The sequence below is a fragment of the Dendropsophus ebraccatus genome, chromosome 2 (genome assembly GCF_027789765.1).
Source record: "Dendropsophus ebraccatus isolate aDenEbr1 chromosome 2, aDenEbr1.pat, whole genome shotgun sequence".
Taxonomy (NCBI): domain Eukaryota; kingdom Metazoa; phylum Chordata; class Amphibia; order Anura; family Hylidae; genus Dendropsophus; species Dendropsophus ebraccatus.
The window spans coordinates 86877925-86900619 of NC_091455.1; the positions used below are offsets into that span (position 1 = coordinate 86877925).

Here is a 22695-nt window from a genome sequence, read left to right on the forward strand (position 1 = left end):
AGGTAATGTATGATGCTGCGCTTCTGAAATCGTCGGTCGCCCGCCGCGCACCGCTATTCAATCGTAGCGAACGATGATTATAGGTCTGGCCCTAAATGAACGATCAGCCGATGACACGATCATCAGCTGATCGTTCTCTCTATTTCACCGAACGATAATCGGCCGAATCTGGCCAAATGGGGCCGATTCTGCCGATTATCGTTACTGTGGAATAGGGCCCTTACTGTCACAGAAGGGCAGATTGTGTCTGGGTCTGGACCACCTAAGATTGACAGGCCTGATGAGCTGAGGCTTTTTAGAATTGGTGGTAAACATGATTCTGCTATTAAGAGCAGAACCCACAAAGAGAACCTCCCTGAGGATTAAGGAGGTTTTTCTATCCTGGTGTGAAGAATTGGACTTCTCCCATATCACTGTCTATAAAGGCGATCCTTCGATTTCTCCAGGATGGGTTTGAGAATGGGCTGGGTGGAATAGGGCCCTAAGTACGAATCTGCAGGGAGGGGGCGTGTCCAGCAGGAATGCAAAAATAAGTCAGAGCCAGACAGAGCTGTAAGGGCATAATCAGCCTTATGTATTTAAAAAACTGTTCATTTTAGGTTATTAATGTATATTGTAAAAATTGTCATCATGCCCTAAGCTAACTAAAACTGAAAGGTCAAAATATTTTATAGTTACGCTTTAAACAAAACAATGTATGGGCATCTATGGTATGATTTCTTTGCCTATGTGGATGGGTTGTGACCGACATCTGGTGGGAATTTCATATCAATAACACTTTTACAAAGATATTTTTTTTAGAAAATTGGTAACATGTTTAATACTTATGTGACTGGCTGTGTACCTGGTGGTTGTACTAGTGTGGTGGTATATGGGTGCAATAGTGGCATCTACTGTGTTATTCTGGTCTGTTATTTTAGCATTTACCGACTATTGTCTCCATTTGGCCATTGTAATTACTGCAATCCGCTGCTCTCCATCACAATATGGGTGGGTTCAGACTGAGGAATTCTCGCAGAAAATGTCTGTGGAATTCCGTCAGCTGTCCGCCCGCACATCTGGGCGCCTTTCCGCCGGCCCCATAGACACCATTCTATGGGCCGGCGTATTCCGCTATAGGCTGAAAGAAGTGTCATGTCACTTCTTTTAGCGGATCGCGGAATACGCCGGCCCATAGAATGGTGTTTATGGAGCGGGCGGAAAAGCGCGTGCCCGTGCGGGCGGACAGCTGACGGAATTCCGCGGACATTGTCCACGAGAATTCCGTAGTGTGAACCCGCCCTATGGGTGCATACACACTACGGAATTGCTGCGTATAACCTGCAGCGTATTCCGTTGCTCGTCCCCGCACGCGGCAGCGCGCTTTTCAGCTTGTGCCATAGACACTATTTCCGCGTTCCGTCGAAAGAATTGAAGATCTACACTGACAGCTGTGGTGGGGATGCAGTGGGTCAGAAATGTGCACAGTTATATATGGGAAACTTATAGTGCAGGACTTTGCTAAATATTGTCCTTTCATGTTTCCTTGTTTGTAGATGACTATTGTTTACACGTTAATAAAGTTTAGTGAAGATCTACATTGACGCGCGAGCCCGAGATGTCATGTGAAAAGACGTCACCAGCTGTTCTACGCTGAACACAGGGCTCTCCAGTGCGGGCGCTACCATTTCTAAAGGGGTGTCACGATGGCGACTAAAGCTATAGACTATCTTATTCAGATGCCGATTTGTGCAATATGAAACTAGACATTTAGTTGTGTATTAAATCCGTTAAGGAGAATATACTCGGATGGCTAAAGTTACATGGTAATGAAATGCGTCCACTAGCTATACTATTGTACCCCTGCGGCACAATGGTATGATCCGGAGGATCCCTGGCGGGAGCAGGCAGGAGGTGACGCAGCGGCGGCCATCTTCTCCTTCTTTGCGTTGAGCTGGGTGTTTGTGTGCAGCTCCCGGGCTGTGAGGACGCTGCTCCCGCTCTTCTGGCCGCCTGTTTGCGCTACCTCTTCATTCGTGAACGTAAACCGAGACGGGTCGGGGTTCCGCGAGCTCTTGTAGTTCTCCTATTGAGGCGATAGAAGACTGCTTGGTATCGCGGCCTCCTCCTCCTCCTCCCCCTCCTCTCACAGCGAGACCCCCGGGCCGGAGTATGGGTGGGTCGGGGTGGAGCAGGGTGTACAGCCCGCTGAGCACCGCAGCTCACAAGCAGAGGGGTCCGTTGGGGTCCCTGGTGTTTTCTTGACATGGATTCCCCCGGAGTTGTCACCAGCAGCAGCCTCCCGCAGAAGAGACCGCTGAGCCGGCATCCTGACCCCAGCAGCATTCAGCCTCTAGCAGACATGACAGGTAGCCGGCGTGGCTAGGCCAGCAGACAGCCCTTTGACCCAGCGGTAGCCTCCTCCTCCTGCCCCCCGTGTGACCCCTCCGCCGCACACAGAACTTTTTTCCCCCTTTTTGTTTGAGTTTTCCTGCCGCCCGCGATGGCGTCATGTCTGCCTGCGCTCCGTCCCGCCGAGCCCCGGTGTAGGGAGCTGTGACGCGGCTGCTGACAGGGTCGGCCCCTCTTCCTGCTCGCCCCCTTCCCTCCCCGGGCTCCGGCATCATGCTCTTCCTTCCTATGGGGTGTCGGCTGTACTTCCACATGGGCTTCCTGTGCGCCCTTACGCCCGCTGTTTTGGGGCGACTGAACCTGTGCTGTGAACACCCCACCCCCACCTGTCAGACGGATAAATAAGCCAGCAGCTCGCTGTGTTTGCACGGTAGGGGACCTCTTGAAGTACAGTGACGTCATCTCTTCTCCTATGATGCAGTCTTGGGGCTGGCTGAGCAGTCTTAGTTCTCCTCCTTGTGAGCAGGGAGGCCTGGCTAGCAGGCCTAGGCACCATGGCTTTTGATTTTATGGTATAGGCTGACAGCAGAAGACATCTTTGTTTTTTTTTTCATCCTTGGGCCCTCTAGCGTTTTACCAGTTGCATTATTGGTTTTCTACATGGTATATGATGCCTCTTTTAGTTCCATCCGAGAATTACCTACTTCCTGTCACGGTTGTACAGCCGCTCTGTATCTTGACCCGGGTAGTATGACAGGCCTGTCACGCGTTGCCTAAGTAGGGCTTTAGGTCGCATTGTCGTCATTGGAAGGAGGTAGCATGGCGTGTTTCTGTTGACGTCTTACGTGCACAAAAATAAAATACCCGAAATTAGCGTCAAATTAAGTTTCATAAGCCATCGCATCGGCAGCACTACAAAAATGGGGGACCCCAACTCTCGGAGGAAGCAGGCTCTGAACAGACTGCGCTCTCAGCTAAGGAAGAAGAAAGAGTCTCTAGCTGACCAGTTTGACTTCAAGATGTACATCGCTTTTGTGTTCAAAGATAAGGTAAACTAGCCTGCTGTCCTGCTTCTATACCTCACACTACAGTTATCCACTTCATCTGTTTCTGGGACACAAAGGCTATCAATATCTGACAGAGGATACAACGCCCCAGTGTCCCTGCAGATCAGCTGATATAAGGGGACACTGTGGCCTCTTCCTACCAGACACAGCTCTGTACGCAGCAATACGGCTACAGATGCCACCCAGTATACAGAGCTCTGCCTGGTAGAGAGGCCACAGTGCACACAAGTGCCAGATCCTTCAATCAGCTGGTCACAAGGGTGCAGGGGGTTGGGACACTACTCATCTGTTGTTGATGGCCTATTTTAAAGGAAAGGGAATCAGTCAGTAGGTTTATGCTGCATTAATTAAGGGCAGCATTAACTAGTGACAATTGCTGAACAGATCAATCTATTACATCATTCTGTTAGGCCATTTTCCTGAAATGCAGGAGAATGGGCTTTGTGCTGCCCTTCAGATGCTGATGACAGCTTTCTGCCTATACACAGTCTGAGTGTGCTGGTGCTCATGAACATCCAGGACTTCTGTATCATATGCAGGGATGTGAACAAACTGAACAGCTTTTTTTTTTTTTCCCCTTCCTCCTGACCGATCTGTAGTAGTTCTTGTATTTTCCATGAAATAGCAGCTATAGGAGAAATAGGAATGGCACAACGACCGATGAAAAGGGTTTTGCTCATAACATCCTATAACGGTTTAGAATCTCATTTAAAAGAATTATAACAAATCTCTCTTAAAAAAAAAAAAGTATACATAGATGTGCAGTTTGAATCTAGAGGGGTTTTATCCGATCTGAAAAAAAAGTTGGAATAGGCAGTGTGAAAATACAAGAATGCTTACTTGCTCATTACATTACCAGTGATCCTCAGTGGTCTTTGGCTGCTGTGATGAAATGCCAGTACACCCACACATGACCGCTGCAGCCAGCAGTGCACAGCATGAGATCACCTCCAACAATATACCAGTATAAGTACAATGTGTCAGACTGGAGTCCGTTCTACTCTTGGATGGCTTCCTGGTATGCATGTATGTGTCACCACTTTTTTCCGCCTGTGGATGTAAACAGTAATATTTCCATTTTGTCACAGCAGACTTGTAGTGAAAATGGAGATGAACTGAAACACAATGGAGGGAACTTTATGAGGCCCTATACCATCATTGTGCTATACATTTATGCCATTTTACAAAAATTACACACGTACAATGACGAATGTCATGGGAAGAGAGTGAATATGGCCTTTGTGCTGATATATTGGTCATATAACAGCCTAGAAGATTGCAGGGCACCAAGCTGTTCTGCTGACAACTCACTGGACAACGTTTATGCAGATGCACGTACTATATGCACGCTCGCCTTTCTGTGGTGATGGGTTGAGTATGCACTAAGAAGCAGGGTTTTTTTTTTTTTATTTTACTCTACAGTACAGTTTAGCTATTAGCAACACGTTTCCTATCCCCTGCTGCAATTTCCTTTGCTGTGTGCCTGGATTTACATCTGATGCTAAATATCTTGCTCCCCTATAGAAAAAGAAGTCTGCTCTCTTTGAAGTGGCTGATGTTATACCTGTTATGACGAACAATTATGAAGAAAATATTCTGAAGGGTGTGCGGGATTCCAGCTATTCCTTGGAGAGTTCCCTTGAGCTTCTGCAAAAGGATATAGTACAGCTTCATGCACCTCGCTACCAGTCAATGCGCAGGGTAAAGCAGATTCTTTTACACTTATTTATTGGATTCACCTTCTAAATATTGCCAGTATGTAACTAGATCATATGTAAAAAGAAAATAATTGGCCACCTAAAAAATAAGCAACTTGATGGATCGCCTATCTGGACCTCAGCAAAGCCTTTGTTATGGCCCCCCATAGAGCTGATGGAAATGAGTAAAAATTAGACTTATTACCTAGATAGTTTAGTGATTGTAAAGCGTAACTATAAAATATTTTGACCTTTCAGCTTTAGTTAGCTTAGGTCATAAGACTATTTGCAATATACATTAATAACCTAAAATGAACAGTTTTTTAAATACATAAAGCCAAAAGTCCCCTCTGAGCTCTTTGCTTCTGACTTATTTCTGCATTCCTGCTGGACACGCCCCCTCCCTGGAGATCTGTACCTAGAGTACATACTCTGACAGGAGGATCAGATAACAGCCCTGACACAGAGAAACAACCCCCCCCCCCCTCCTAGCAGCACGTTCTCCCCCCTTTCACAGAGGTCACTAAGCAGAGCTGAGGGTGTTGTGTGAGGAGCAGCGCAGGGGAAGAGATGGATGAAGGCACAAGTGTATCCAGTGCCACCATGACTCCAATGTACTGCATGAGGGAGAGTGGGTGAGTCACTGAGGGGAGGACTACAAATCTCAGCATAACACAGCTGTAGTCCTTCCATAGTACATATAACATTCACTATCAGGTGTCTGCAGCAGGTGCCCCCACCTCCATGGCTGACATTATCCTACAGTGTTATGAGAGCAGATGACTGTATCTAATCCCACTGTGTGTGATACCATCTGCTAGGGCTGTTTCTAATTTTACATTGTGATACTGTATGCTGGGGCTGTATCTAATCCCACTGTGTGATACCATCTGCTAGGGCTCTGTTTCTAATCTTACATTGTGATACTGTATGCTGGGGCTCTGTATCTGATGCCACTGTGTGTGATACATCTGCTAAGGTGCTGCTCAGTGAATGGAGGGATGCAGCCAGGGAGATGAGGGAGGAGACCACGCCCACTTTCATGCAGCCAGAAGAAAAATTCATTTATTCCTCTGAGCCAAACAACTGGGGATATCTCAGCGAGCTTACAAGCTATCAACACAGTTTAGGGCTTTTTATTTGAGAAATTTCATTTTTTGGCTCCTGAAATTATAGTTACGCTTTAAACTATGATGAAGTCAATAGCCAGCATGAACGATATTTGTGCTTCCTGACTGATGAGCTTTCTGAAGGCTCTGCAAATGAGCTCTTACCTGTGGTGATAGGCTGTATAAGAGCACCCAAGCACCACAGAACATGGTGACGTTCAGGAGGGAAGTGGTTTTAATAAGCAACTGAACAATAAAGGAGGCAATCAAAGATTGGGGGGAAAGACCAGGAGCAACATGAAATGTACTACTAAGTAGTAGATGCTTGGACCACATGTCCAGCAGATGCAATTGTTAAATCCACAGTAACTTAATACAAAGGGGTTATCTAGGATTATAAAAATGGCAGCTTTATTTCACAATCTGCACCACTCTTGCCTTCAGTTTGGGTGTGGTTTGTTTTTCTCATCCTGGATAACCCATTTAAACATGACTGGTATAAACTTATTTTTTGTATTTTAAATTGGCTATTAGGAAAAAATACTGGTCCATGTAGTCTGCCCTTGACAGTCTTATGTTTATGTAAGCATAAAGTAACACTTCTGATATGTGCATTTTATAGGATGTCATTGGGTGTACTCAAGAGATGGACTTTATTCTTTGGCCTCGGAATGATATAGAGAAGATTGTTTGTCTTCTTTTCTCACGATGGAAGGGATCAGAGGAGCCCTACAGGCCTGTTTTGGCAAGTATATTTTACTGTATTGGTTACTGTATTGGTTATGTGGCAGCTTTGTTGTAGCTAATAAGATGTAATAGAGCTCTGACTACTTTAAAGAGACCCAATCACCTAAAATTAACTGTCCCTATAATAAAAGTTTCTCTCTCCCTAAGTCTATTCCTGAAGATACAGACTGCATTTACAGTCTGTATCTTATACTGTACCCAATCCTGTATAGTAGTAAAAGTATTGCTGGGCGCCGCCATCTTGATGACGTCACTTGCGTTCCAGCGGTGCGTTCCAGCAGTGGAACGCAACTGACGTCATGAAGATGGCGGTGCCCGGGAATACTGCACCGCTATACAGGATTAGGTAAAGTATAAGATACAGACTGCAAAGGCAGTCTGTATCTCCATAAGGTCTACTTATAAAGATACAGACTGCCTGTGCAGTCTGTATCTTATACTTTACCTAATCCTATGTAGCAGTGTAGTGAGCCGGGCGCCATCTTGATGACTGGAACGCACCGCTGTAACGCAAATGACGTAATCAAGATGGCGCCCGGCATTACTGCACCGCTACAAAGGAGTAGGTAAAGTATAAGATACAGACTGCAAAGGCAGTCTGTATCTTTATAAGTAGACCTTATGGAGATACAGACTGCCTTTGCAGTCTGTATCTTATACTTTACCTACTCCTATGTAGCGGTGCAGTAATGCCGGGCGCCATCTTGATGACGTCATTTGCGTTCCAGCGGTGCGTTCCAGTCATCAAGATGGCGCCCGGCTTACTACACTGCTACATAGGATTAGGTAAAGTATAAGATACAGACTGCAAATGCAGTCTGTATCTTCATGAGAAAACTAATAGGTTTAATTAGGACAGATATACACAGCGATCTCGCGCTGTATAGCGCGAGATCGCTGTGTATTTACAGAGCGGCGGGCAAAGGCTCATGGGAGCTCTTCCTGCCGCTCTGCATGCCGGGAGCTTCCTGTCACGCGCCGGCTCTTTTGAAAAGAGCCGGCGCGTGACAGTGAAGAGAGACGTGAATAAATTAAAAACGCGGACAGAAAATTCCTTAATTCTATTTACAAATATTAATAAAAAAAGTAATTTAAATAGAATTAAGGAATAAAAAAAAAAAAAAATCTTCCGTGATTGGTTCTCTTTAAGCTATGTAACTATAGAATAGGAGATGGACGTTTTGGTTTATTGCTTGCATTGGCCTGGCTGATGAAGAACCCAACCAGCCTTCCTTCCCCCCCAGTATGGTTTGCCATCCTATGGCAGCCATAGTTCTATTTGGGAACATTTTAACTTCTGTTTCTTTAGACCATTGATACCCATTTTTACATTTTAATATATTCTTTTACGTTTTATTCTAGGCCAAGTTTGAATTTCATCATGGTGATTATGAAAAACATCTTCTGCATGTACTTAGCCGGAATGACAAGACTGGAATTGTTCTTAACAATCCTAACCAGTCAGTGTTCCTCTTTATAGATAGACAGCACTTGCAGGTTAGTACCTCTTCAGCTTTACGTAGCATGTCTGCCCCCTTTTTACGCCATTTAGTTTTGTAATGAGAGAAATTGATTTAGCATTTATACAAAACACTCCCTATCTAGGTGTTCTGCTATGCAATAAAAGTACAAAACACTTTGGGACATACTTTAGGATTGACAGTATTAAATGGTTTAAACTAATCAAACAGCCTGAGACAGTAAAATATGGCACCTTCTAAGGTTAGACTTGCTATAAGTTGCTTTGTTACACAAGAAATGTGCACATTTTGCCTCGAAGTCACACCCCGTTTTTATGGTCACTTTTTCTATCGGGCCACACCCCATCTTGGCAATCATCGGAGCGCAGCTTTAAAGGGGTTATCCAGCGAAAACCTGTTATCTTTCAAATCAACTGGTGTCAGAAAGCTATATAGATTTGTAATTTATTTCTATTTAAAAAATCTCATGTCCTCCCATACTTATCAGCTGCTGTATGTCCTGCAGGAAATGTTTTCTTTTCAGTCTGACACAGTGCTGTCTGCTGACATCTCTGGCTGAGACCGGAACTGTACAGAGCAGGAGAGGTTTTCTATGGGGATTCATAGAAAACAGACAGACTTCCTGTCTCGGCCAGAGATGTCAGCAGAGAACACTGTCAGACTTAAAATAAAACAGTTTCCTGCATGACATATAGTAGCTGATAAGTATGGGAAAACTTGATATTTTTTAATAGAAGTAAATTACAAATCCATATAACTTTCTGATATCGGTTGATTTGAAAGAAAAAGATTTTTGCAAGACAACCCCTTTAATTTAACGCAAAGCTTTTCTTGTAGACAATTTTGAGAAATGTGATGCAAGCCATATGTTTGTGTAGTTGCAATAGAAACTCTGCTTTTACACTTTAGAATATACGTATTTAAAATGTAAAACTTAAGACACAAGCAGTGCAGGAATCCAAATAAGCTAATTTAGGCCACATTTGTACAAAGTGAGTCTGTGGATGTGTTAACATGTAGCACCAAGGAAGACCAACAGCATCCAATATAGTGGAATATGCTAATCTTCTTGATAAAGACCCACCGGTGGAAACACCACTTTTTTGTACTTGGATATGTAATAAAGTTTGAAGAGATTCCACTACATTGGATGCTGTTGGACTTCCATGTTGCTGTAAGTTGAACCAAAGCCTTTGAGATTGGTGTCCCAGTGTGCATTCATCCATTCTCAGCTTGTATCTGCCTAAAGATGAGCTTGTGCCAAGAGTCAAGAGAATCATTTGCCATACATTCCACACACCAGCTTAAGACCTGTCAGAAAGTTCTCTAAAGGGCATTTTACAAACAAGTCCTCATGGTACTGTAATTAATATAAGATGGTGTTGACTTAGTTTTACTAGATTTTCTTCATTTTCTTTCTCAAGTTATGTGTATTTTTCCTCTATAGACTCCTAAAAGCAAAGCCACAATCCTCAAGTTATGCAGCATCTGCCTCTACCTACCACAGGAACAGCTCACCCATTGGGCGGTTGGCACCATTGAGGATCACCTTCGCCCATACATGCCCGAGTAAGGTTGTGACCAGTCAAACTGGGAAGATCAGTTAATCACAACAATTTTATTTTTCTTATCCAATTTCAAGAAGAATATGGACTCATGCTCAGAACACTTGTACGTTGTGAACCTTCATGCTGGATATTTTTGTATTTTCTTTCATCATTTTGTACCTGGACTTTTTTTTTTTTCTTTTTTTCCCCCTTTGAATTTTTTTTTTCTTTTGTTTTGCATGGACCTTGTGAAAGATGATGTTCTGGAACATCTATGCTTTAGCCTTGTAAAATGTGAAATGATGGGACTTTGGCACACTGAATCAAATGTATCAGAAAGCACAAGGTATTATTTGTTTTGGTGGTCTTCCCATTTGCACTGGTCATATCCCCTAACAAAGTTTAAAAAGTTGTAAGGGTGAATTGTAAAAGTAACAGGTATAAAAGCTTCATTGCTTTACCAAACTATGAAAGCACTATCTGAATCACTTCAGTGAAGCAAGGATTTGCAGTAGTACATGAAGGCTGGCTTTGGACAGATTTATTAAAAGAAATCCTGTTTATTCAGCATTTGCTTTCATACCTTAGTTCTTATTGCAGGGATGAGACAAAGTGTACAGGCACTTAAAATTTTTGATCTCTTCACCCAGTTGCTGCATACAATCTGCATTTCCCCACTGTGGGTGCAATGACATTAATATAGCCTGGAAGTCTGCAGTGGCTATATTAAGTTAAGTCAAGTACTTGAGCACTGTGGAAAACATGTTCTGATGGAGGAAATGAGACATAAACCTGCTGGTGTTTGTGCAGTTATTACTTTTCTAGAATAAAGTAATATGTCTATAATAGTAAACCCATGGTGGGTTCTGGAAATTAAGTTATAAAGCAGTTGCAAACTGTAATTGAAAGTTGAGTACTGAGTTGGACAAGGATATTTTTATTTTGTGCAATGAAAATAAGGTTGACTACTGTATTGTATTGAAAGAAAGCTTTGCTCAAAGGGTTTCAGTACCTTTTTGATGAAACTTGTATAGGCCTGCTCCCGTTGGCTAATACTAGTGCTTACCTGGTTTAAATTTGTATCTAGCTTTTGTTTGAAATTGGATTACATTGAAAAATTTAAAATAAACAGGCTTAAATCTCAGTGTCCATGTTGTCTTTCTGCAATGTAGGACAAGACTGCGTTTTCACTGTCCAGCCTTTTATGGGGATTTGGTAAGGATTTCTCTACTACTGGGAAGGAATTTAAAGGAGTTTTCTGATTTTAATATTTTTATTACAAGTATGAAATTGTTGTGGTTCTGACTTTGGGGGGCCTCCTCTCCCCCCCCCCCCCCCCCCCCGATCTCTAGAGCAGTCCCCCACTGCTTTGTTTTTAATGGAGCTGCAGGTGGACGTGTGACTCAATGCTACATTCATTCTCTATTGAGCCGCCAGAGAGCACAGCCCCCTGCTCTCTCCTGCAGCTCCTTAGAGAATGATTGGAGCAGCGAGTCATGTTCCGACCTGCATCTCCATTTGAAACAAATCTGTTGAGGTGCTGCTTTAGAGATCCCCCCCCTCATGTGATCTCATACTTGTCCCCATGATGTTTATAGGAGACAAGTAATAAATTGGAAAATCCCTTTAAAGGTTTGTGTAAAAGCAGGAATTGCACAACTCCACATTACATCTACTTCTATAAACCACTCCTAATGACTTTAAGGTAGCAAACCTAAGGCAGGTTCTCAAATTGCAGATTTACAGAAATGAAGTTTCACATTGAGAGTGCATTTTCTTTTTCAGAATACACCTTAGCTTTGGCAGTAAAGCACTGATTCTATAATCAGGAAGACTGATAGAATAATTTGTTGCCAAGACCACCTCAACCAAATGGTTTGCTGTCTCCCTAGTGCCAGGGTTCGGCATGTGGTGGAAAGGGCGAATAAATTACTTGGGGGGGGGGGGGCTGGGGATGAGGAGGGAGGACAATGTGGTATGTAATGTAGTGGCAGATAGGTTAGAGAGGGGACAGAACATTGAGGAGGGAGGAGAAGGGTCCTGTGGGGGGAGGATAAGAGCAGTGGATAGGGAGATCCATATGTTGCGGATGAACAGTGAGGATGATTGTAGCCACAGCACAGTAATAAATCCCATTTCTTATAATGAAGCGGGTAAACACGATGGTAATATAAAGTGTATGGTTACTAATGGCAGAAGTCTAGCCAGCAAGATGGGGGAGCTAGAGGCCTTGGTTCTGGAGGAGTCCATTGATGTGGTTGGTGTGACTGAGACATGGCTGGACTCCTCACATGACTGGGCTGTCAATATTCAGGGATGATCAAAAGGGACCGGGTGGGCAGAAGGGGAGGAGGAGTATGTCAGAAGTGATATTAAAGTGAGTGTAAAAGATGTAATAGTGGGCGATGACTGTGATGATGTGGAAGCATTATGGGTAGAACTACAGAAGGAGGTAAAGAGTGAAAAAATTATTCTTGGTGTAATCTATAGACCCCCCAACATTACTGAGGAGGTAGATGGCCAGTTGAATAGACAAATAGAGCGGGCTGCCCGGGAGGGGATGGTAGTGGTAATGGGGGACCTCAACTACCCAGATATAGATTGGAGTCACGGTTCAGCTAAAACCACAAAGGGGAGGGAATTTCTTAACCTCCTGCAGGATAATTTTCTGGGCCAGTTTGTGGAGGAGCCAACTAGAAGTGATGCCTTGTTGGATCTGGTTATTTCTAACAACGCTGAGCTGGTTGGGGATGTCACTGTCCATGAACACCTGGGTAATAGTGACCACAATATAGTGACTTTTAGCTTAAAGTGTACAAAAAAAACATGTTGGGAGGGCAAAAACTATTAATTTTAAAAGGGCCAATTTTCCTGGGTTAAGGGCTGAACTTCAGGGCATAGACTGGGAGCGGCTGCTGTCACATACTGATACAGCTAATAAATGGGAAATCTTCAAATCCACATTAAATAACTGTACTGCCAAATATATTCCTATGGGTAACAAATATAAACTGTTAAAATCAAATCCCACATGGCTTACAACCGAGGTTAGAAGGGCTTTAAATGAGAAAAAAGGGGCATTCAAAAAATACAAATCAGAGGGGTCAGCTGTAGCATTTAAACATTACAAAGAAGTCAACCAAATCTGTAAAAATGTAATAAAAGCAGCAAAAATTCACAATGAAAGACAGGTAGCTATAGATAGCAAAAGAAACCCCAAAAATTCTTCAAATATATTAATGCATAAAAACCAAGGTCAGAGCATGTAGGACCCCTAAATAATGGCGACGGGGAATTAATAACTGGGGATCAGGAGAAAGCTGAGTTACTTAATGGGTTCTTCAGCTCTGTATATACAAAAGAAGGGGATGGAGCTGTTGTGGATGGGGCCAGTGCTGCTAACACATGTAATGTACTGAACTGGTTTACTATAGATATGGTCCAAGATAAATTAAACAAACTCTATGTAACCAAAGCTCCAGTGCCTGATGGATTGCACCCCTGAGTTCTTAGGGAACTCAGTTCTGTAATTTCTCTACCCTTGTATGAAATATTTCGTGATTCTTTGCTTACTGGTATTGTGCCAAGGGACTGGCGTAAGGCAAATGTAGTGCCGATCTTCAAAAAGGGCTCTCAAGCTTACAGGTCTATAGTTACCTGGGGAAGTTCAACGTCCATTGTGGAAAAACTATTTGAGGGGCTTATAAGGGACTACATCCAGGAATATGTAGTGGCTAATAGTATTATAAGTGATAACCAGCATGGTTTTACTAAGGACAGAAGCTGTCAAACCAACCTAATATGTTTCTATGAAGAGGTAAGTAGAAGCCTGGATGGCGGCGCGGCTGTGGATATTATGTACCTCGATTTTGCAAAAGCGTTTGACACCGTTCCTCATGGACGTCTGATGGGTAAGTTAAAGTCTATCGGTTTGGAAAATTTAATGTGTAACTGGATTGAAAACTGGCTTAATAATCGTACCCAGAGAGTGGTGGTCAATGAATCCTACTCAGAATGGTCCCCGGTAATAAGTGGTGTACCCCAAGGGTCAGTACTGGGCCCTCTTCTGTTTAACTTGTTTATTAATGATATTGAGAATGGAATTAACAGCAATGTTTCTATCTTTGCAGATGACACCAAGCTTTGTAGTACAGTACAGTCTATGGAAGATGTGCAGATGTTACAGGATGACTTAGACACACTGAGTGTTTGGGCGTCCACTTGGCAAATGAGGTTCAATGTGGATAAATGTAAAGTTATGCACCTGGGTACTAATAACCCACATGCATCATATGTCCTGGGGGGAGTTACTCTGGGAGAGTCACTGATGGAGAAGGATCTGGGTATACTTGTAGATAATAGACTACAGAACAGCACACAATGTCAGTCAGCTGCTTCTAAGGCCAGCAGGATATTGTCATGCATTAAAACAGGCATGGACTCTCGGGACAGGGATATAATATTACCGCTTTATAAAGCTTTGGTGCGGCCTCATCTGGAGTATGCTGTCCAGTTTTGGAACCCGATTCATAAAAAGGATGGAGAGGGTACAAAGATGGCCAAATAAACTAATAAGGGGAATGGAGCATCTTAGTTATGAGGAGAGATTAAAAGAATTACATTTGTTTAGTCTGGAGAAGAGACGTTTAAGGGGAGATATGATTAATTTATTTAAATATATAAATGGCCCCTACAAGAGATATGGGGAAAAGATGTTCCAGGTAAAACCCCCTCAAAGGACAAGAGGGCACTGCCTCCGCCTGGAGAAAAAAGGTTCAATCTCCGGAGGCGACAAGTCTTCTTTACCATGAGAACTGTGAATCTGTGGAACAGTCTAGCACAGGATCTGGTCACAGAAAAAACAGTAGAGGGCTTCAAAACCGGCCTAGACAAGTTCTTAGACCAAAATAATATAAATGCATATGTATAGAACCTATCACCCCTCCCCCTTCCCTGTATCCATCCCCTCCTTGGTTGAACTTGATAGACATGTGTCTTTTTTCAACTATGTAACTTTGTCACTGAAGAAAGAAGTTGACAAAATGTTTCTGCTTTGTATATAAGCATTCCATGCCAATGGGAGATATTGATATGTGCAATTAATATTTAGGATGTGGACCCAGATGCTTTCATGATCATTATTTAGGTAATACATTGTTATAATTATGAAGTTAATTATAACATAAGAGGTAATATCTGGTCTTCTGCCATGTTTGTATTAGTAAACAGTTAAAATAGTGATGGCACATCTTAAAACTCTGCACTGTGCTGTTCCTACTCCTGGAAACGCTTTCATTTACATCTGGTGGTTGCCAGTCACATTAATTCCCCAGCCCTATTGTGGGCCTATCTCGGTGTCGGGAGCGGCTCCAGGAGCGGGATTTCATGAATGGGGTAAGTATAAGGGTCTCTAGTGGGGGGGTCGGCCGGGCTCTGCCCCGGCACAGGGGCTGACAGGTTCCATTTAAAGTGTGCTTGTTATAGATGAGTGAATTTACGGTAATAACAAAGCAGTGCTCCTCCAGGGTTGCTGGGAAAAGCTGGATCCAGTCCTGAGAAACTGGGAGAAGTTTCCCAGGACTGGATCCAGCTTTTCCAGGAGGAACTGCACAGAGAGGCAGTGAGTTAAAAGGCAGCTGGCTGATAAGCAGATTGCAGAGATAACAAAGTGCTTCTTTACTGTAAATTTGCTCATCTTTAGTGCTGGTGATGACATCTAGGTCTGAGCATGTACTGTAATTTTGCAGGACTTAAAGGGATGGCTGTCTGAAATGTAAAGTCCTGTAAACTTTGAGTACTGTGGTCCCTAAACTTACAGTGCTACAGTCAGGATCTGCGGCACATGTAAATAACTAGACGTTTGACCAATAAAAGTAGCCATCTTACTAGTAAAACATCAGTATTACTGAGGTGCATGCACTGGTTGGCTGTCATACATATTAACAGCCTGAATATGAATCTGTTTGACCACTTTCCACTGATAAAGCTATTGAGCCCTGCTAAATTATTGTTTGTTTTCTGTACTACTGAGTCACATTAAATCAATGTATACGCCCTGAATGGAGTCACTAGAAAATGGCTTGAGCTGCTGAAATAAAAATATCTCAAAGGAAAAAAAAAAAAAAAAAGCATGTGCACAGATCAAATCAATTTTTCTTTATTCTGGAAGCATAAATATGAAAGGTACCATATGTGTCCTTCGCCTAATAGCATCTGACAGATTCACTTCAAAGGCAATGCTAATAAATACTAACTATGAGTAGGTAAACATCTGAGGTACTGGGAATGTGATGGATGGATGGTGTCCCATTCGATCTCCTAACACCATCAAGCAATCTCCAAGCATCCTTCTGTGCTCTCTCTTTGTCCAAGATATTTCCTGTACATTCTCCTCTTCACCAACCATATTGCCTATTGCCACTACTATACTGTTGTATGGTTAACTTCTTCTTTTGTAGACTGTAAGCTCCCATGGGCAGGGTACCCTTTCCCAATGTACCAGTCTGTCATTAAAGGAGAAGTCTGGCCTGTTTTTTTTTTTTTTTCTTTTTTCCTCTAAATGGCAACGGCATGGGAAAAAATAACAAAAGGATACTAACTTACCTCTGCCTGTGCCTCTTCTGCGCCAGATTCCAGCACCGTGACCCTAAATCTCCTGCGCTGCCGACGTCACGACCTGGCTGATGGACTAACTGCTCAGCCAGCCAGAGACCTGGGCGGTTCAGCCAGTCTATCAGCAGGATGGGCATTATCCACTGAGTGGTGACATCATTACAACTCTGGAAAACGCCTTCTGGCAGTGGTCCTGGAGCTGTTCTCACGCTAGATCCCAGGCACAGGGAGAGGTAAGTAAAGACTGGTTGTTATGTTTGCCCCGACCCCTGTTGGCTGTTGGATTTCAGCCAGGGCTGGACTTCTCTTTTATTCTTCTATTTGCCTTTTTTTCTCATTTTCTTTATTTTAACCTCTTCATTAGAGGTGAGTGAATTTACAGTACTAACAAAGCAGGTCGCTTTGTTAGCTCAGCAGTCGGCTGCCTTTTAACTCAGTCCTGCTCTGGTCGTGGTATTGGGAAAAGCTGGATCCTGGGAGATGTTGCCCAGGACTGGATCCAACTTTTCCAGGCACCCGGGGAAGGAGCAGCACAAATCAGGATTGAGTTAAAAGGCAGCAGGCTATTAGGCAGACTGCTGAGCTAACTAAGCGATTCAATTCAATTCACTCATCACTACTCTTTATTATATCTACACAACCCTAGGACTAATACCTCCTTGAAATTAATAGAAATCATTTAGTATTTAGACATTTAACTTTTTTTTTTTTTTAAACTAAGTAATGCTCAAAACTAGCACCTCTCAAAGTGGGAGGCATGCAGGGTCCCTCCCTGCCTGTGCCCAACACCAGCACACAGCAGCAACTAAAGCAGTATCCCTGGATATTGAGCAGATGAGTGAGGGCCGCCTTCTTTTTATTTTCTGCTGTCGTATACAGTGGTACCTCGGTTTTCGAACATAATTGGTTCTGGAAGGCTGTTCCAAAACCGAGCAGTTCGAGAACTGAGCTGTAAGTTCCCATAGGGAACAATGTAAATGTGATTAATTGGTTTTTACACTCCGTGGGTCAGGTACAGAGCACCTGGCCCACAGAGTGCAAAAACACTCCACATCCCCTGCAACAGTGAGAGGCAGGAGCGGACCGCTATTTAAACTTGCCGCAGTGCTCCTGCTCCAATCAGCTGCGGGGGACACCCTGTAAAGAAGTGGGGAATCCCATCATTATGATGGGATTCCCCACTTCTTTACAGGGTGTCCCCGGCAGCTGAGAGGAGCAGGAGCACGGCAGCAAGTTTAAATAGCCGCCCGCTCCTGCCTCTCACTGCGGGGACAGGCTGTAAAGAAGCCGGCTCCCAGCGCTGTCCTCCTGGCTCTTCCCACCAGCCCCCGCCGGCCCGGAGCGCTTCCGATAAACTTACCCAGCCTGTACACCTCTATAGCCTGCGGCGCGCCCGTGCTGTTGCGCCTGCAGCCCCGCTCACCAGCTTCTTGCTCCCGCTGCTCCCCGCCGCCTCTGCAGACTCTCTTACCCTGCAGTTGGGAGAGACAGGAGGACAGCGCTGGGAGCCGGCTTCTTTACAGCCTGTCCCCGCAGTGAGAGGCAGGAGTGGGCGGCTATTTAAACTTGCCGCCGTGCTCCTGCTCCTCTCAGCTGCCGGGGACACCCTGTAAAGAAGTGGAGAATCCCATCATAATGATGGGATTCCGCACTTGTTTACAGGGTGTCCCCCGCAGCTGATTGGAGCAGGAGCACGGCGGCAAGTTTAAATAGCCGCCCACTCCTGCCTCTCACTGTTCCTCTAACTGTCAGCTGAACATCAGTTCAGCTGACAGTTATCCCCCTGGTTTTGTTTGGATACCGAACAAAACTTCAGGGGGAAATTTAGTTTGAAAACCGAATTGTTCGGGAGGTGTTCGGGAAGCGAGGTTTTACTGTATAATGATTGTGGGGTTCCTACAAACAGGAGGTTAAAGGGGTTATCCAGCGCTACAAAAACATGGCCACTTTCCCCCTACTGTTGTCTCTAGATTGGGTGGGGTTTTGAAACTCAGTTCCATTAAAGTAAATTGGAGCTTAATTGCAAACTGCACCTGAACTGGAGACAACAGTAGGGGGAAAAGTGGCCATGTTTTTGTAGCGCTGGAAAACCCCTTTAACCCCTTAAGGTCAAAGCCTATTTTCGTTTTTTGCGCTTTTGCTTATTCCATTTTAAGTTTAAAAGTCCATAGCGCTTGCATTTTTTCACCTAGAGACGTATATGAGCGCTTATTTTTTGCGAAACCAATTGTACTTTGCAATGACAGGCATTATTTTTCCATAACATATGCTGCGAAACCGGAAAAAAATCATTTGCGCTGTCAAATTGAAAAAAAAATGAATTTGTTTTGATTTCGGGGAGTTTTGCATTTACGCCGTCCGTCCTATGGTAAAACTGACTTGTTATGCATGTTCCTCAAGTCGTTACGATTACTATGATATATAACATGTATAACTTATATTGTATCTGATGGCCTGTAAAAAATTCAAACCATTGTTAACAAATATACGTTCCTTAAAATCGCTCCATTCCCAGGCTTATAGCGCTTTTATCCTTTGGTCTATGGGGCTGTGTGAGGTGTCAGTTTTTGCGCCATGACATGTTCTTTCTATCGGTACCTTGATTGCGCATATACGACTTTTTCATCGTTTTTTATTACATTTTTTCTGGATTTGATGCGACCAAAAATGCGCAATTTTGCACTTTGGAATTTTTTTGCGCTGACGCCGTTTACCGTACGAGATCAGGAATGTGATTAATTAATAGTTCGGGCGATTACGCGCGCAGCGATACTAAATATGTTTATTTATTTATTAATTTATATTTATAAAATGGGAAAAGGGGGGTGATTTGGACTTTTATTAGGGGAGGGGATTTTTTATTAATAAAAACACTTTTTTATTTTTTTTTTTACTGTAACTAGAAGTTTCCCTGGGGGGCTTGTATATACACAGCACTGATCTCTCATAGAGATCAATGCTGTGTATATACACAGCAAAGATCGATTAGATCGGTCATAGATTACTATGGCCTGCTGCAGGCCATAGCAATCTATTGCCGAGTCGGGATCAGCGTCATTCCGACGCTGAGGCCCGGCACGGGCAGAAGAACGGATCTCCCCCCCGCGATCGCATCGCGGGGGGAGATCCGTCCCACTAGACACCAGGGATGTGTTTACCTAAGCCTCTAAGTGCAGCTGTCAGGTTTGACAGCTGCACTTAGAGGCTTAATTAGCCGGCGCGGCAACGGGACCCGCGTCGGCTAATAGAGGCACTGCCCGGCTGCACGTGTCAGCCGGGATCAGCGCCGTTCAGAGCGGGGTCCCGGTGGGACCCCGCTCTGAACACCCCGAGCGGCACCATGACGTATCAGATACGTCATGGGTCGCTAAGGGGTTAAAGTGGTTATCCAGTGCTACACAAACATATCCACTTTCTTCCAGAGACAACACCACTCTTGTCTCCAGTTTGGGTGGGGTTTTGTAACTCATATCCACTGAAGTGAATGGAGCTTAAAGAGATTTCTGTCAGGTCCCTACCAGGTGGAGCTGCAGACAGGTGTGGCACTTCAGCTTCTGAGGAAGAATGCAGTTTTATTACTTTGCAAATATCCATCAGCAAAGACAAAGCATCACTTGCTTTATCTCCCTTTCACCTATCTGCCTGGGTCTGGAGCTCTGTACCTGGTACGGAGCTGACGGATTCACTTTAATTGCAAACCACACTGTGACTAGAATTGTGAAGTAGTATGTGTATGTTTGTGAGGCCCCAGCATCAACATGGATCACCTGGTGAGGCCCAAGAACAAGAAGTACGAGGGGCGTGGTCTGATCATGGAGCTGCAAGGACACGTGTGTCAGGAGCTCCGCTTACAGCACAGCCTTTTATCAATTCTCCTGCTCACCTGCCTTCCCCCGGTAATGCATGGACGCAGGAGGAGGACCGCCAACAAGTCCCAGCAGAAGCCGGCCCGTTCAGTGTCCCTCCGACTGGGTTTGGATCGGTTCTGACGCTCCCCGAGCCCCGCTGCTGCAACATCCAAGTTGGCGCCCACGAAACAACAGGCAGAGGTGACGGAGCTGCTTCAGCTGCAAGACCAACAGGTGGATGCCACAGCGGGGAGCTCCGCTTACCCTCTCACTGCCGGGCGTGATGACTGGGACCGGCTCCCCTCCGCACAAGGTACCCCTTTGCCCCAGCGCTCCCCACCACAAGCCTCACAACAGGCAGCGCCATTTTCCCTCCGCTCTTCCCTGCCAGCCTCACAACAGGCGGCGCCATCCTCCCTCCATAATGAGCTGCAGCTCCTGAGGGAGCTCATCCAGGCCCTCCCTACCAAGCAAGACCTTAGCACTGTAGTGCAAAGAATAGAGCAAGCCCAGCAGAAGGCCATAGCTGCTGTGAGGGAAGATGTTAACCATTTGTCACATTGAGTGGATGAATCTGAAAATGTGGCCTCAGCCCTAGACTCCAGGATTACTGCCTTAGAGAGGGAAGCAGAGCGTTCCCGCCACCACATGCAGAATCTTGCGCTGCAGTTAGATGATCAGGAAAATCGTGGTTGATGCAATAATGTTCGCATCAAAGGCCTTCCCAAACATCCCCAACGCGGATAACCTACTTCCTAGAATCACAAATCTCTTTGATATGCTTACTGGCAGACCACCGGATGCCACATTTGTGGTGGACAGAGTACACAGAGTATCCAGGGCATTTTCTACTGACCAGGCCTCTCCTCGTGATGTACTTTGCCACTTACATTACTTTACTGAAAAAGAATCCATTCTTTGTGCAGTGAGAGATTATGGTCAGATAGACTATGAAGGTGTTGTGCTCCAAATCTATCCGGATATTTCCTCTCGCATGCTGTACATAAGGCGCCTGTTGCAACCTCTCCTTTCTAAATTGCGTGAACTGGGACTCTCGTATAGATGGGGCCACCCGTTTCATGTAGTGATTCGTAAGGTTTCTTTGTTAGATACCACTGACTTCCTGACCCATCTCAAAGAGGCTAGTCCCGTGCCCCCTGATAGCATCCTTGTGACCCTTGACGTTTGTAGCCTGTACACGTGCATCCCACATAATGATGGCATCAATGCAACCAGAATACTCCTCGACAATGACCACACACTGACACAGTCCCAAAAAAGACTTTTGCCTTGAACTCCTCCAGATCATTCTGACTAGGAACTTCTTCCTGTTTGGCGACCAGTACTATATACAGACGGCTGGCACCGCGATGGGCTCTAACGTAGCACCTCCATATGCTAACGCATTTATGGCCAATTTTGAGAACACGGTTATCTACACACATCACCTGACACACCACATCAAACTCTGGAAAAGATTCATTGACGATGTCTTCTGTATCTGGACAGGCACCGTGGACACATTACTAGAATTCTTTAATGACATCAACATCCACACACCAGGACTGAATTTTACAAGGATGACGCAAGGATGACGCTGGTAGACTCACCACAGACCTCTATGTGAAACCCACTGATAGGAATAGCCTCCTGCACTTTTCTAGCTGCCACCCACGATCAGTCAAGAATTCTCTACCCAAATCCCAGTATTGTAGGGTTAACCGCATTGTCACTGACACCACTACAAGACAGACACGACTGGACGAGATGTCCAGTAAATTTACCAACAGAGGCTATCCACCTCACACGACCGACCACACTAGGATCGATTTCACTAACAGACGGATTAGATCAGAGACCAAACGAATAGCGTTCGTCAATACCTACCACCCTTTCTCACCTCTCATCCAACAAGACATCAGACGACATTGGAATATTTTGACCCAAGCGTACCCCGAGATTACTGAATTTCAGAACCCACCACTCATGTGTCACAAAAGACCACCTAACCTTTGTGACCGCCTAGTACGGGCTGACATAGGACCCACCAATAGAGTGAATAAACAGACCTTCCTAGCAACACAAAAAAGAGGCACATTCCCCTGTCTCCATTGTCACCAGTGCTCAAATATCACCAAGGGTCCCTATGCCACTCATCCCCACACAGGCAAGAAATTCAAAATAAACGGCTTCCATACATGCAATAGTAGCTACGTGGTCTATCTCATCAAGTGCCCCTGCGGCTTAGGTTATGTT

The 22695-nt window shown here is 44.6% G+C and overlaps 1 protein-coding gene across 1 annotated transcript; it reads left to right on the plus strand.

The window, feature by feature from the left end:
• Positions 1-1890: 1890 nt before the first annotated feature.
• Positions 1891-11123, plus strand: C2H6orf62 (chromosome 2 C6orf62 homolog). Its single transcript, XM_069957922.1, has 5 exons — positions 1891-3380; positions 4923-5099; positions 6827-6949; positions 8314-8448; positions 9880-11123. Exons 1-5 carry the CDS (start codon positions 3252-3254, stop codon positions 10003-10005), a joined length of 690 nt encoding a protein of 229 aa, XP_069814023.1. The 5' UTR covers positions 1891-3251; the 3' UTR covers positions 10006-11123.
• The last annotated feature ends 11572 nt before the right edge of the window (positions 11124-22695 follow it).

Coding starts and splice junctions, on each gene's coding strand:
- C2H6orf62 (XM_069957922.1), top strand. CDS start 3,252: ATGGGGGACCCCAACTCTCGGAGGAAGCAGGCTCTGAACAGACTGCGC. Junction 6,950..8,313: donor AGCCCTACAGGCCTGTTTTG/GCAAGTATATTT, acceptor GTTTTATTCTAG/GCCAAGTTTGAATTTCATCA. Junction 8,449..9,879: donor TAGATAGACAGCACTTGCAG/GTTAGTACCTCT, acceptor TTTCCTCTATAG/ACTCCTAAAAGCAAAGCCAC.